Below are 14,956 nucleotides of genomic sequence, written 5' to 3' on the forward strand. Positions count from 1 at the left end.
ATCCAGACTTTTTACATAAGCAGAAATGAAAAATAGGTTTTCCTGCCTAGAAATTTTTTCTTCCACTTTTCGTCTGCTGGGATACCCTTCAGATATATCACCTTTACATAACTGTGTTTTTTGTCCATATAATAAAATTAATATTTGAGTATAAATCTTATTTTCTTAATGAATATCACAGTAAATTGGCCTGACAAAGTATTGTTGAATTATTTTAACTTCTTTCAGACATAGTCAGAGGAAAGTTAGGATATTTGGCACTATATGTATGGAAGAGCTATATATTTACAAATCGTCATCTGTCTTTTTTCTTCATAGCCAAACTCATAAATGAAGCAGATGTTCCAAAACTGTCAAGGTAATGTCACTCGCTTCCGTGAAGTCATCCCATCACTTCTATTGCCATAACAACCTAACATTGTCTGTGCCTAATGTCACAAAAACATTGAATACCATCGTTTTGAAAATAACTCTGAAGTGATGACTTTAGACGCAGCCTCCCTGCAAAATGTTTTGAAGGAAATCACCATTTGAGCAAGAAAATTTTTGAAAACAAAATCGATAGTACTAAATATTAATTGCACTGCAGCTGTCAATTAGTGACAAGGAATCAATATTTCTCACAATTAAAGTACGTTGTCTCCTTCCTCTTCCCTTTATTCTCTTCCATACAATATGAATTATTGAAGTTTTCTACAAAGATAACACATTATGTAGATTGTATAAAAAAGACCTGAATGCAATTTAAGATGGACAAATGCAAAAATACATGCTTAAGTAAGAACAACCTACTACAGAAATGCAGAATGAAAGATGAGTGACTGTAGATTTACTGCAAGAAAAGGTTCGCTATAACAAAGACAAAATGAACTAGTACCCTTGTGCTTCTGCAGAAAAAATAAATTATAAATATTAAAAAAATACTAAATTTAAGAATATTGTCTGCAATATACATGAAAGAGTCAGTGAGCTTTAATTGTGCCCTCTCTTTAGGTCTGAGCTTGAACTGCTTTTGGAATGGGATGGACGTGGTTCAGCTGGGAAGAGTCTGGCAACAACAGTGTCAGCAGTCTGATGTGTAGAAGTTCATCTGAGGTGAGGACTGATGGAGGACTGGAAGTACTGTACTGTATTGCTTCACAGGAGTAGACTGGGTGGTGACAAAATCACGGCATTTAGTGGGGATAAATGAAGACTTCTTGGCACAGAGAAGCCAGTCAAGCTACAGCAGTAGTGGAAGAAACCCCACTGGATTTGAGAAAGATTTGGAGTATAGTGTAAGTGAGCAGAACTTGGAAGGGACAATGAGTTTTTTGAGAACCCAGAGCTGGGAAGGAAATTCAAAACAGGGATGAGCAAGGCTTACACAGAGGGAGGTGTGACAGGAATATGCCACACATATGAGATGCTGTGGGCCTTAAATTAAGGAAAGACAGCTGGAAGGGTGGGGGAACAACAGGAGCACTGTGAACAGGAAAGCAGCCAGTGGGGACCTCATCTGATCTACAGGTGGCCAGATGGATACCGCACAGAGTGACTTGTGTGCATACTGTGTGACCACTACTGAGACTGGTAAGATGACGTGGTATGACTCTGGTGGGGTGGGCTTCACTTTCCCTACATCGACTGGAAAACAAAAGCCTCTGCTGCCTGTGGTGTGACTGATAAATCTCCAGAGATTTTTTTCCCTGTGGACCACAAACTGCTAGTGCTGTTCTACCACGCACAGTCCCTACAGGTTCCAGTGGTCTTCAGAAAGAGGGGTCTTCACAAACAATGCTGGGTGGAAATGTCAGCCCGTTTCCTCTTTGGTACAGGATTGCCATGGCTTATTTATGGAAACACAGCACAGAATTTGCCAAAAGTAGAAGCAAAATGTTGATGCTAATGGATTATTTTTCCCAGGTTAATTTAATGTCACAGTAACTCCTGGCTTTCAGTCTTAATAGGGATTGTGAAAATCAGGTGGCCAGGTCTGAATGGAGGGGAGGTGAGCATGATTGCAATCCTATCAGCTCTATATGCTGCTGGCTCAGATGTCTTGCAGTCTTCTTTCAGGCTTTGCATGTCCCCTGTGACAAATATAATGGGGGAAGAAGGGAGCAGCAGCATTGGAACATCAGCTTTCATCTTCTATTAAGCAGCCTGTTTGAAAGCAGTGGCCCTACATACACCCTCACTCCTGAGCCTGATCTTATTTGATGCAGGGTAAGAGGAGACAGGCTAGAAGCTGTGCCTACATGCTTAGGAAAGACAACTCCCCTTCAGTTCTGAAACTTGGGAACAGTTTCAGATTCAACTGCATCATGCTTGCCATTTCAAAGCCTTCAGTGACTGATCTCATACTTGGAAAATATCAAACCTGAGTCTGACATGGTTATCAGTGCAATTCAGCTTGTCTAACAGCCTCTTTTCTGAGGGCTGCTGCAGCTCCATGGCATCTCCCTTGAACTCAGAAATGTCTCTAGAGAATGAGCAAGCATACTTTCTCAACATTAATCACAGTGATAATTACTTATTTTAAAATGAAGATATTTTCTTTTGCTATGTTTTTTGGGTGGGAATGATACAATTCAGTGTTTCAAAAAGTGATTTCTTTTCATTGCTTTGTGTTAGAGTTAGCACTAAATATTCCCTATATATTTAAAAGATGAACTGAACTATTATACCTAGCCTTTATATAAATGATTCAATTTTCAGTTATACCTTTTGCTTTTGCGTGATCTCCAGTCCTGAAAAAGGTGGCAGTGTTCCATGGGATGCAAAGGGACGTTCAGACACCTTGAAAAGTCTCTTGGAAAGAGAAATTGCCAATAAGTCTGAAGAGAAGTATGGAGAAAAACAGTGGAAAATAGATCTTGCTTTCTTCAATCGCTAAGTAGTAAACCAAGGTTTAAAGGCTGTGGTGAAAGAGAAACTGCAGAACAGGCAATGTGCTAGGCCTCTATGAAAGAGGTGGAAACCTGTTCAGATGTCTTACCTGGAGCAGGGCTGTGAGCCCACAGCCCAAATCCCATTAAAATAATGGGAGATTGGCTGTTCTGGCTGGAGTTCTTCTGTGCCGCTTGAGGTGAAGAGTTAAGCATTAACAGAGTAACATAGAATCATAGAATCATGAATGCAGAAATGTCTGTACTGATAACAGTTATCTCACTTCAATCATAGGAGATACAGGTTCATGTGCTTTCTGTGAACCTGGTGAAATGCACAGAGAGAGCTGCCTTGTACCTCCAGAGGTCCTCAGGACAGCTGTGCTGACCTGCCTTCTGCCCTCTCCATCTGGAGAGCAGTGCCTGAGGTGTGCTGCAGATACATCTAGTATCAGGCCCCAGAAGGGAGATGCATTCTCACATTCCCTCACCTCTACTTAGAGAATTTCAATTTCAGGCCATCTGGCTGTTGCCATAATGAAGGCTCGCACCAGCTCACTAGTGGCATCAGCAATTTTAATTAAATGTGTGCGAACCAACATAATCTTTTGGAGCTGAGGGCGATCAGTTATCTCTAGGTGGTGGCGCCCTGTAAACAGCAGAAGTGAGAACAGGAGGGAGTCCTAAATAGCTTGTTTACACATAGGTGGGAAACAAGCTACCTCCAGGCTTCAGATGTTGTGAAACCGAATGTCATAAACATGCACTTTGGAGGTGATGCCAGTCACTCTGTCCTTGTATGATTGATGTTGCAGAGCTAGTCTCACTCCTTTTCACAATTTGCTTGTTAGACTTAGGTCTCCACAAGTAGGAGTCTCCTCATCAAGTGTAGACATCTGCAGTGTAAATGTTGACATATGAATTAGTCATCCTTGGTTTCCTTCATCAACAGAAAGCAGAGGAGATTGGTAACTGTCACAGAGTTATCTCTAGCTCTGTCTGTGTCCATGACAGGGGAACAGCAGGCCCACAGGCCCACCAGCCCCAAAAAAAAGGAGTTGGGGGGGAGGTTGTTGATGGTTTACAGGCCAGTTTGGCGTGTTTCTGTGACCAGTGGGGCAGGGGACCCATGGGCCCCTGCCTTCAGAAAGGGGAAAGAGGATAGGGAAAAAGGGGAAAGGGTAGGAAGATGGGAGATGGGCCTAAAAACAGAACAGTGGCAATGATCTGAGGAGGAAAGTTAATCTACTAAATATGATATCGGAATGCAAGATAACACAATATAATACAATATAATTGGAATTGAGGCTAATAAATCAAATAACATGAGAAAGAGAGAGTGTCTGGAACTGATGGCCTTACTCTAAGAATTTAAGGCAGGATGGCGGGCAAACACGCGCTCCCAGGCAGCAAAAAAGAGCGTCCTGCGGCTTGCGAGGAGTTTTATCTTTCCGTCTGAATGCAAAGTCCTCTGAGGTATATAGTTCTTCTCTTTTGAGAACCAGGTACACAGAAAATCAGCAGTCCATGGAACTGGAGCATTAACTCTTTAACTCCCAGTGCTCCAGATGTTATGATATGGAATACCAATAACCAAAAATCATAAAACCATGACAGTAAGGCATGGTGATATCCCCCATGAACAGTCATCTAAAATCAATTGGATATGCTACATCATACAAGTTTCTAGGTAGTTACACTGGAGATATTAAAAGTTACTGCCATCCCAAATATCAACAGTGTTGTCAGATGTTCTTTTTTTTTTTTGCAGTCCTGTGGCCTGATCTGCCCAACAAAGTCTGGAAATTCTCTCACATACCCTGGCATGGTGGAAGAAGGGAAAGCATCACCTCTTTCACATTGCTGTGGACTTGATGACTACTGTAATACGTATCAAGATGCTTCAACAGAATTACTGGATTTAAACTTTTACAGTCTTATATCTTCCATACTCCCTGAAACTCCTACACAAGAAGACCAAAGTAGGTGTAGAAGTTTCACCAGATCAGAACTTTCCATCTACACCACTGGTTGCATTTCATGTGAGGCTCAGTGGAATCTGTGCCTTAGTACCAGAATTCTCACTGGAATAGATAAAATATAGTAACTGAAAAAGTATTATGCTTTCCTTCTACAATCTTAGAAAAATATATTATTCCGCTTAAAGTGCTTTAAAGTCCACTTCAGTAGTTTAGCCTTATCAAAGTTCTTTAAAGTTATTAGAGATATGTCACTTTTTAAGAAGAAATTTAGGCAACGCCTTTATAACTATTTAATGTTTGGTGCTAATGGAAGGTGATGGACTGGTGAGCTAAGAGAGTGAATCCTCCTTTTAGCCCAAAGAAAATGCTGACAGCAGCACATGCTCCTCTGAAGGATGATGCCAGTTTGCCTTTGCTCTAACCTAACAGATTGGTCCAGGTTCTGAGCTCAGCTGCACAAATAATAATACAGCAGGGAATTGCCTCAGGGAATGATAGTCGGAGTATGCATTGCTACAATTTTGAAACCACTGTCAGTGCAGAGCTACACAAAATTATTAGGAAGATTTTGAACTTATGAAAATATTTTCCTATTGAGGGTCAAACCTTGGAGAAAGTTGCCCATAGATGTTACGCTGCCTCAACACTGTGGATTTTCAAAGTTTAGCAGAACTGACCTGAGCAATCTCTATAACTTCCAAGTTGGATCTCCCTCCAATGCTGGACCTGCTTTAAATGGAGGTTTGAAGAAGGTGACCTTCAAATGTTCCTTCCAACCTAAATTATTCTATGATTCTTATTTACTAGTTTCAGTTTGTCTGACCTTACATTCAACACAATTGTTATGAAATCAATAAGTTATGTGCGATCTGTGACATTCATCTCATTTAGAAAAGGAAATGATTCCAAACTTCTATTTATAATTTCAGTGGTCACTTCTTATCTATTCTAGCTGAAGTTTACCTGCCTGTTGCATACCAATTACACATTTATTATAACAGTTGTCATTAATCCTCATTTACAACAAATGTCTGCAGTTCCTTTTGGACTGCCATTCTTTTCCTGCTTTTAGAATTAGTGTACTGGGTGCGCTCTGCTGAGAGCCGTAGGAGCTCCATTCCGATGTAATCATCCAAATGTGGATGAAGATATGCTTGCACATTGAGATGGCAGAAGAACACTGGAGCTTCTACATCAACTTAAGGAATATTTGCTCTTCATCCTGACATCCTACCAGGACAAAAAACAATACAGAATTACTAAAGGCCAGCAAAAGACAGGTACTGCTCTTTCTTCACCTCACCCAATGCTTACGACCACTTGTGTAAAATTGTACTCCTCAGGCTCTGTTCTTAAGTGAACTAAGGCAAATTCAACTTTGGACTCGTACATTCAATTCCCAGGATAGTCCCCATGTGAAATTCAGCAATAACAATTGATTAAGACTAATTTTGCATGTGAGGTCCTTAGACAATCCAGCAAATGTGTACTGATATTGAATTTAGCAGATGTTTAATATGATACACCACAAGCATGGAAGGGATGGAGGTGCAGAATGAAAAGCAACAAATATAATAACAAATGTCAAAGTAGTCTTGGCTTAGTGTGACACTACCTCAGAGTTCGCTTAATTTGCAGACAGGTAATAATTAATCCGTAGATAAGTGTAAGTACTAATGTTAACAACTGCACTTGGTTGTATTAGAGCTGAAATTATTTTAGAAAAAGATAAATGCATATAATATTCAGCTCATGATTAAGATAGCTAAATGTAGATGTTTATAGGAGAATTATGTGTCTGAGGTCTTTTTGTACTCTGTGGAGATCTAGTCAATGGAGAAGTGAAAATAAATTACCTAAACAGACTAAAGATCACAGTTCACTTACTGTGCCTGTTATAATTTGAGATGCCTTAAGCTATTTGAGACATCTTCATAGGGCCCTTAAATCTGATCCAGGATCTACAGCAAACTCATACTTTATTGGACTCCCAGTAGGACGCCACATAGGATAATCAAAGGCATCTCAGGTGACCCTAAATGCCTAGGTTTATGCAGTAAAACTAAGACTTCAATTGATCAGAATCACTCTTTTGATAAGAAAATTCATTTGGCCACATGTGGCTATCCTGTGCTTTTTTTCTGATTCTCTTCAATGATTGAGTCACCTTTGGGACTGACTGATATGACTCAGAGCTGATGGGACACGTATTGGACCTGTAGCTGGAGGCCAGGCGGAATGGCATGGGGCACCTCACTGGCACCAGATGCCTATGTGAAGGAGACTCAGTCAAGTTCTGCTGTCTGTATTCTTTCTGAGGACAAATCTTGGAAAAGATGTAGATGATATCTGAGTAAATGCCTCAAAATGAATAGTCTCATTTATTCAGTAGCCTCCTTTATTCATTTTTTCTCACTCTGAGCCAGTGATTGCCAGGAAAGAATTACTGGCTGAAGAAAAAACAAAGCAGAAGCATGGAAAAGAACTGAGGCTATTGTGCCAGGAGGACAGGATGCAGTCCAGCTGCCAGCAGGAGCTGCATCACTGCTTCTCGGCACCTTGTAGCAGCCCTGATCTAATGACAGAACCTTAGACCCTCATATCCATTGGACTGGAAACCTAACATTCCTGAACCTGACCGCAGGGTGAGTCCTCCCAAAGGTCACATTTCCTGCCTGCGGAACGGAGGAGGTTATCTTCTGGCATGGATTCTCAAATATATTAGCAGGGTGAAACATAGAGGAGTGAGAAATGTCTATCTCAGGAGAAGGGTGAAAAGCAAAAAAGTCTGAGGGACAGCTGAGATAGATATGTGAATATGGTCATAGGCATCATGTAAACGTTACCCCTTTGAATAAGATAACAGACTAAACTGCTATGGAGAGGGCAGAATGATACTCCCCAAATTATTGTCTGTTCTCTGCTGTACCAAGTTCCCATCTAGTTCTCTTCTTTTTTACTTCATTATTTTGTTTTTAATTCATAATCTTGGCATTTTATTACACATATCACAGTCTTCTCTTCACTGCATCTAACCAAGCTTTCTTTGAGCAAAGCATTCCCTGGCCAAGGACAAGGCATGGAAGTGGTGAGGAGATGGAACTCTTCCCCCTGTGGCTGTTGGCCATGTGCCCCTGGGTGGATCACTCCGCCCTATGGCTATGATGCTGTGTGGCAACAATGGTCTTGCTGCTCCATTGCAAATCCTCTCCGTGGGAGTCCTTGGTAGTTACTGACATCTCAAAGGACTGCAGGGTTTGGTTTTCAAGTGGAATCCCATTTCGGTACCTAAGAACGGACTCCATGGGGTGACATTCAAAACTGCGGTGATGTGCCTTCTGCTGAAAGTGCAAAATAAATGCAATACATTGAAGAGACAGAGCAGGAGGTAAGAGGAGTAAAACAGGAAGACAATAAAATATCCCAGGACAGCAAAGGCAGTGCTCACAGTCCTGAATGAAGAAAGGCTGCAGACAAACTCCTGGAAAAATAGATAGGCTCAGTAGAACAAAATAAACAGTATTCCTCATATTCAGTCTCCCAGTCTGTTCAGCCTCAAATCAGTTACAACATTACAAAAAATCAAGAGAAACCTATTAAACTTTTAACAAAAAGAAGATTTTTTTTTTAATTCAGCTGTAAAAAGAAGTATGAGGGAGAGCTCACAGCTTTACTCAAACAGAAAAGTCAGACAAGTCACCATTCTGGCCACAGACAAAAACAGTTCATAGTAACTCATGAATGAAATAAACATGCCAATAAAACAAGGATATACAGCAGGTTGAATCACAGCCATTCATTGTACAGTTACATGCCCTTTCCCTTTGAAACACTTGCACGCTCTATAGTCATTATGCCTTAGGGGTAGGCATCATCTTATTTTCACCTTTACCTGACAGTATTTGTGCAAGAACTGCTTACCCTCAGCCTAGATTACAGTTAGTGGAAGGATACAGGCTTTTTGTGCTATGATTCAGCAGTTTGGTGTTTTAATGTCTGCTTGAAGATGAGGTCATCCAATTTCATTTATTATTTCTCTCTAGTAACTATAAAGGGCGTCTGGAGTATTTGAGGTAGAGAAATTCGTATCTGTATTATTGATACTTCAACTGAGGGTAATGCTTTGCTGCTTTATGCCTGTCTGTATTAGATAGGATGAATCTCATCTCCATAGTGCTTTTTTTAAATTTGTCCTTTGCTGCAGTTGCTGAGCGTTGCTCATCATTTGGTGCCGTTAGGCTCTGCTCTCAGCCTGCCCTCCTTTTTTGTGAGGGCCTGAAGGCCTGGGGCCCAAGAAAAGCACCAGCAACAGAGGCTGAGAAAATTTAAGCTATCCAAACATGATCACTTGTGGTCATTAGAAGCTGTGATTAATCCAAATTGGATCTGATCTGCAGTCTGGACTCTGACATGGAGCTGTTGCACTGGTGCTAATAGCTTGGATTTGTAGACCACCACAGAGTCTAGCATGGCCAAGGGGACTGGCCATCACATGAGAAGAGTGATGGATGTGCCTGCTCCCATAGACATTGAATTTGATTCAAAAGGTGCCAAGTAGCCTTTCCCTAATGTCACTGGAAAGATGGATGATGAATGTTGAGGTTGCTGGGCACTGAGAAAAATCTACATACTAAGTCAGTTTGATAGATTACTTCCCTGCTCCCTAGCACGGCATCCTTTGAACTCCCCAGAGAACAAACACCCTCACTAAATGCTTCTGTAGCCTATCAGTTTCAGTGACTACTAATAAAATACCTAGTGAATAAACATTGCAATACTTTTACATTTTAGAATCCTGTCTCTCTAAGGGCTTCAGAGCACTTCACAGATGTGTACTCAGACTGTATTAGATAAGGTCCTGCATACTGGAGTAACTTAAGAACCACCCTGTTCAAGTTCCCAGGTGACACCCCTAATTGTCCCTAACAATCAGAAAACAACTCAAGCTCTGGCAATATTATAAGAACGTTTGTTGTTTTATTCTTTTTGGTGGGTACAAAAACCACAGTTTCTTACACAGAACAAGATTATAAATAATATCTGTAACATGAGTGACCCGTAGTCTCTTCTGATTCTACACTGCAGACTGATGATGTACTCTAAACATTTTTTCATTTTCTTTCTTGTATTAGACAGATGCAAATCTGTGGAACACGGAATGATGGAACAGAATGAAGGTAACAGCAAACAAGAGGATGACCAACAACTTTTATAAAAAAAAAGTCTCTGAATTTTATTACAGTGATGGCATTTTATATCAATTATTGCAATGAATTGTTCCCTAAGATGGTTAGAAAAAAGAATTGTGTTGTCCTCTACCGAATTTACATCAGTTAAAAAGCAAGCATGTTTCAATATTCCTCTTTTTTCAAAGAAAATGTAAATAATTTCTTTATTTTTTTTCACAGGATTTACATATTTATTATTTTCTTATCACAGTTTAGTGACTCATTTCTACAGCTGAACAGCTGAATATTCTTCCATTGTATATATTGATGTTCTGGAGACACAGGTTAGCATGTTCATTGACTTCTATAGCTATTTTTCTCTCTTTGTCAAGACAAAGACCAAAATGTTGTCTTTTCTGAGCATGTTCTTCACAGTTTAATGCGCTAAATTGGCAAGTCTTATTAGTTTTAGTCCACTCAAGTGAAATTTGTTGCTGTTAATACACCCTTCCCAGCCCCCTCCCCCCAACAAAACTAAATTATGAATTTTCCTGATATAAAATCTGAGTTTGGGTTTCCGAGCTGAGCTCATGCACACATTGTTGCTGATGATGACTGGCGCATTTGGACGTACTTCCCTTTCTCAGCCAAATTATTAGTTCATCAATGACACTCCCATGTCGTTACAGTCTGTGCTGTGTTCCCATCAGTCACCAACACAGTTTGATTAAGGCACTCGATTATTTTTTTGGTTTTTATGGTAGGTCCGATGCAATTACAGCCAATCCTGAACTTTGTCTAATTGCAGTTCCAGAATGCACGGCCTTCGGGCAGTCGGGAGTCAATACGCGGCCATTTTCACCCACACTCCCCGTGATGGATAATCTGGCTTTGTTTCTTATGGCTTCAGAAAAGGTAAGCTATGATCAAAAATAAGCGAGAAGAGAAAAAAAGTGTTAGAAAGGTTCTACCCTTCAAGAAACCAGAGCACAGCAAACACCAAAATATTAAATTTTAGACATCTGCATTTTTTTCATTTTAACATTAAAGTTAATAATAATCATATATATAAAATACATAGCATATTAGGGGAAAAAGGATCAAAGTTCTGAAGGTAAATTTTATTACAATAAATCATTATCCATTTAAATATAAATTCTGAATTTGAACAGGAAATTAACAGAAGAGGGAATACTTTCATGTAAAGTACTTCAAACTACATTCATATATAGTGAAATGAGTCAAGACCTTTTATGAACCTGAAAGTATTAGTACCTTTGAATAAAGTCATGCATGAGTATTTGTAGACTGAGACCTTCAGCAAGGTATTTCAAGGTAAAAAAAAAAACAAAAAAAAAACCTACTGAAAATTGCTTATAAATTGGTATAGCTCTTTCAGTTATCTTTGTGATAATTCCATGGATCAAATCTAAAGAAATCATTGCTTCTACTCATAATGCATCCATTCACAAATCTCTTTTTGTATTTTCATTTGCCTGTAATTAGGGAAGGTAAAAACTTTCAAAGGAAATACAATTCACTGAGAGAAAACACATTTTCTACAGTTTTCTAGATTAGGACTAAATTTTCCACAAGAGGATTTAAAGTTTTGCTACCTCAAAATCATTACTTTCAGATAAGTCAAAACAAAATATCTTGTTTAGAGATTGCGTCAAACAGAAGAAAAAACATTTATAGTTATTCCATCTAACTTCAGCCATCCAAAAATCAGGAATCTAATCTAAGAGGGCTTTCTTGTAATGATAGAAAAAGTGAAGGTGCACCTGGCACAGCAGGCACCTGAACTACACTGTATTGAAACAGATTTCAAAGACACTGTGTTAAGATAATAATTAGTGGGTAATTCTCATTTCTAGCCAACAGAAGCCATACTCTATGCAACTAACTCTTGTAACTGATGTGCAGGGATGCAATCTGGAATACTGATTGGAAAAAGTGGGGGGCAGGAGAGTGCATTCACATAGGAGCAAAGGGATGACAAACATAAAATCATTTTATTTGCCTTGTTACTGATCTCTGCATTTAGAGCTTTGTCCCTCTGAGCCCGGTTTCTCCATCCAAGGTAGCAATGAAATCCTAAGCTGAGATAAGGGAGATTCCTTAAAACTCCCAAATGCTTCCACACTTTCTGGGTGCACCTCTGAGAAATGCACCTTCCTCATACTGCATTGCTGTTACTAGCTCCTTCAAAGAAGAATTCTTCCAAGTATAGCTGCCTTTATGGCATAGTAGGATATATATAAGAGAAACTTCCCAAATCAATCCCTGTAAAATTCTCAGGGTAAGGCCCAGCTTACAAAGGGTGTTATGGCATTCTCCTCAAGCTGAAAACTTTGGCTTTGTTAACCATCCATTGTAACGTCCAAAGTAATCCTTTGAAAAGTCTCCCTGCTGCTACAGTACTCTGTGGCAGGGACTGTTACCCAGCAGATCTTGTTCTAATTCAACAGCTAGATATAAAAATTGAGAAATAGATAATGAGTGAGTGAGGACCCGGGCCCACACAGAGTTCTACTGAATACAAAAAACTTCAGCTACACCCAGCAGCAAATAAAAAACGACATTTGCAAAGCACAGATACAATGCAATGTGGTGTAACTCCACATGGTGCATGTCCTGTTGCAAATGTGCATCAAGGATTGTCTGTCTGCAGAAATGCACAGAACGTGTTTTGGTCAATGGCAAGAAAAGGTCTTTAGCTGAGTTTTGGGGAGGGATGGGAGACCAGATCAGATCAGAATGCAGACTGGGTTGGAAACAGGACAGCTTACTCCAGATTTGGTAAGTTTCCCAGCAGTACAGCATCTCTCCATCCCTCTGCCTCTGGGAAATCAGAGAGCTCACGTTTACAGGGGATATGTGAGCTATGCAAAAGTTTATGTTTTTCTAGCTCTGCGACTTTCTGGCCATTGACAACATGCTCAAGACAGAAGAACAGTAAAAACGGATCTACCAAAAAAAAAAAAAAGGCAAATGAGAAAAACAATTTCTCAGCAGCCTTCCATGGAACAACAGAAAAAGCTGCAGTAAGGCAACTCCTCTCTTCTCATGGCACAAAGTAACAACAATTCAGCAGCACACTGCAAGAAACAACTGAGACAGTCGACAAAGCCAGCAGGAGCAGGTCAAACTTGTACTCAGTAAGGTGCCATAAAGCAAACTAACCAGATATGGATCTGTGTTTAATTTCAAACTAAGCTGTGGATAATGAGCCAGGCTAATACTGTGCTTGATTGTGCCGTTACAATTTCAGATTTATGGCCTGGCTTTAAAAACGGTTTCAGGAGAGACTGGGATAAGAAGGAAAACTCTTGGTATTTGCTGTGAATGTTACCCAAGTTATGGAAGTCTGTGCAGTAAGTGTACGCAGTTAGTAGTGTTAGTTTTCACACTCAGCAGTAGTTAGTTTTCATATTAACGTCATTAGTTTTGATTAAACTGGTTGTTAATCATGTGAATATTGACTGTCCTGCTCCTAGTGGGAAATGGGAATTCAGGAAGCTGATCTCCTCAGTCTATGTAATGCAAGTACCCAGTTGCTGGGTTCCTTTGTTGTTTAGACATCTCTAGTGCCTGGGTCACCTGGGAATGTCTTTGGCACAGATACTGAAGATGAACTTTCAAATACTTTTTCTATATGGAATATGAAATTGGAAGTATATGAGTCAAGATAAGTATATTAAAGATTTGCTGAGCCATCCTTTAGAATTTGGCCTTGTTAGCCACTCATTTTGTAATTTCATATAATTATATATATGTATGTATATTTGTAAATTTTGTTGTTAATTTTGTCAGTTATAACCAGCACAAGGTGGGAGAGCAAGTGAAGGCAGTGGAGCTGGGAGCTGGCTGGTGAGTCTCATGGCCCACTGAGGACCATGGCCATGGTGGTAGCTGGGAAGGTGCCCCTGGGACAACCCCTTCATCACTCATGGGTGTGATGGGAGGAACCCAGTAGTGGTTTTCTCTAGAGCAGCTGAAAAGAAGGGTGTTTGCTCCGCATTGCTTCCAGGCTATCAGATTGACTGCCATACTAATAAATGAAAATGGAAAAGTGCTGCTCGGGGAAAGGGAAGGGATTGCTCCCACTTCAGAGCACGTTTCCTTCCCTGCCAAGGGCAGATGCAATAGCCTGTCATCCCTTCTGAACATCTTTACCACCCGTATGTGCACTAGTCTTACATTTCCATTTTCTGCAGCCTTGCAGACTGGTAAATTTCCCTGTGGCTACTCGTTTTTTACTGGTTTCAATTAGAAGAAAAAAATAGTAATAAATGTTAATTTTCAGGTGAGTTATTTAAGCTGTTTTCTATCAGTTTAAACATAAATAAACATACTTGATGTCAGCTTAAAAATAAACACGTTGGTTACTCATGCAGGTTAGAACTGCCAAGCATCTTTCCATATTAGCAAGTTTTAGTTCTAATACGATCCCTTTACCCCTCGGATAAGCAAGCACATCTGAGGTTTTGAGGTGCTAAATGCAGACATATATCTGCAGAAATAGGTGTGAGCAGCGCTGTGGCTCTGTGCTGCTGTGGGCTTGCAGAAGTCTATGAGCAGCGTGGGCAGGAGCGGGCACATGGGTGGCACTGCACTGCTGGCGAGTGTGACCTCGCCCCGACAGCTGCCTCGTCTCTGTCTATGTCAGGTTAATGTGCTAACATTTCTCCAGTAACTATTACAACAAACAAGATAAGTAGAGTGAAGAATTTCTGGAGTCAACAAATATCTGCTTAAAAATCCAAAGCAATTTATATTTCTTTGAAAATTTTTAAATGTCTGTACCCTGAAATATTTTTTAAAATCTTATCAGAAGTTACTACTGGCCCAGAGATTAATTTTCAATAAAATAAAATGTTGGCTTTAAAAAATATGTATTTTTTCTCCTGTAAGAATTAATCTTTTTGTTTTA

At 39.9% G+C, this 14,956-nt stretch overlaps 1 protein-coding gene and 1 long non-coding RNA gene across 3 annotated transcripts in view; one reads left to right on the forward strand and one right to left on the reverse strand.

Annotated features, from left to right (window-relative positions):
• LOC110389794 lies at window positions 8,067-14,062 on the forward strand. The gene is made up of 4 exons (XR_002433385.1): window positions 8,067-8,240; window positions 9,985-10,364; window positions 10,829-10,935; window positions 12,932-14,062. It is a non-coding gene; the product is annotated as an uncharacterized LOC110389794 (long non-coding RNA).
• The window catches only part of GRIA4 (glutamate ionotropic receptor AMPA type subunit 4), a 221,470-nt gene continuing 216,871 nt past the window's right edge, over window positions 10,358-14,956 (reverse strand). For both annotated transcript variants that reach the window (XM_021380710.1, XM_021380726.1), the window contains exon 16: window positions 10,358-10,940. In XM_021380710.1, coding sequence (XP_021236385.1) covers window positions 10,776-10,940 — 165 coding nt within the window. In that variant the 3' untranslated portion in view covers window positions 10,358-10,775. The remainder of the gene's footprint in view (window positions 10,941-14,956) is intronic.

This window comes from Numida meleagris, chromosome 1 (assembly GCF_002078875.1).
Source record: "Numida meleagris isolate 19003 breed g44 Domestic line chromosome 1, NumMel1.0, whole genome shotgun sequence".
NCBI classification, from domain to species: Eukaryota; Metazoa; Chordata; class Aves; order Galliformes; family Numididae; genus Numida; species Numida meleagris.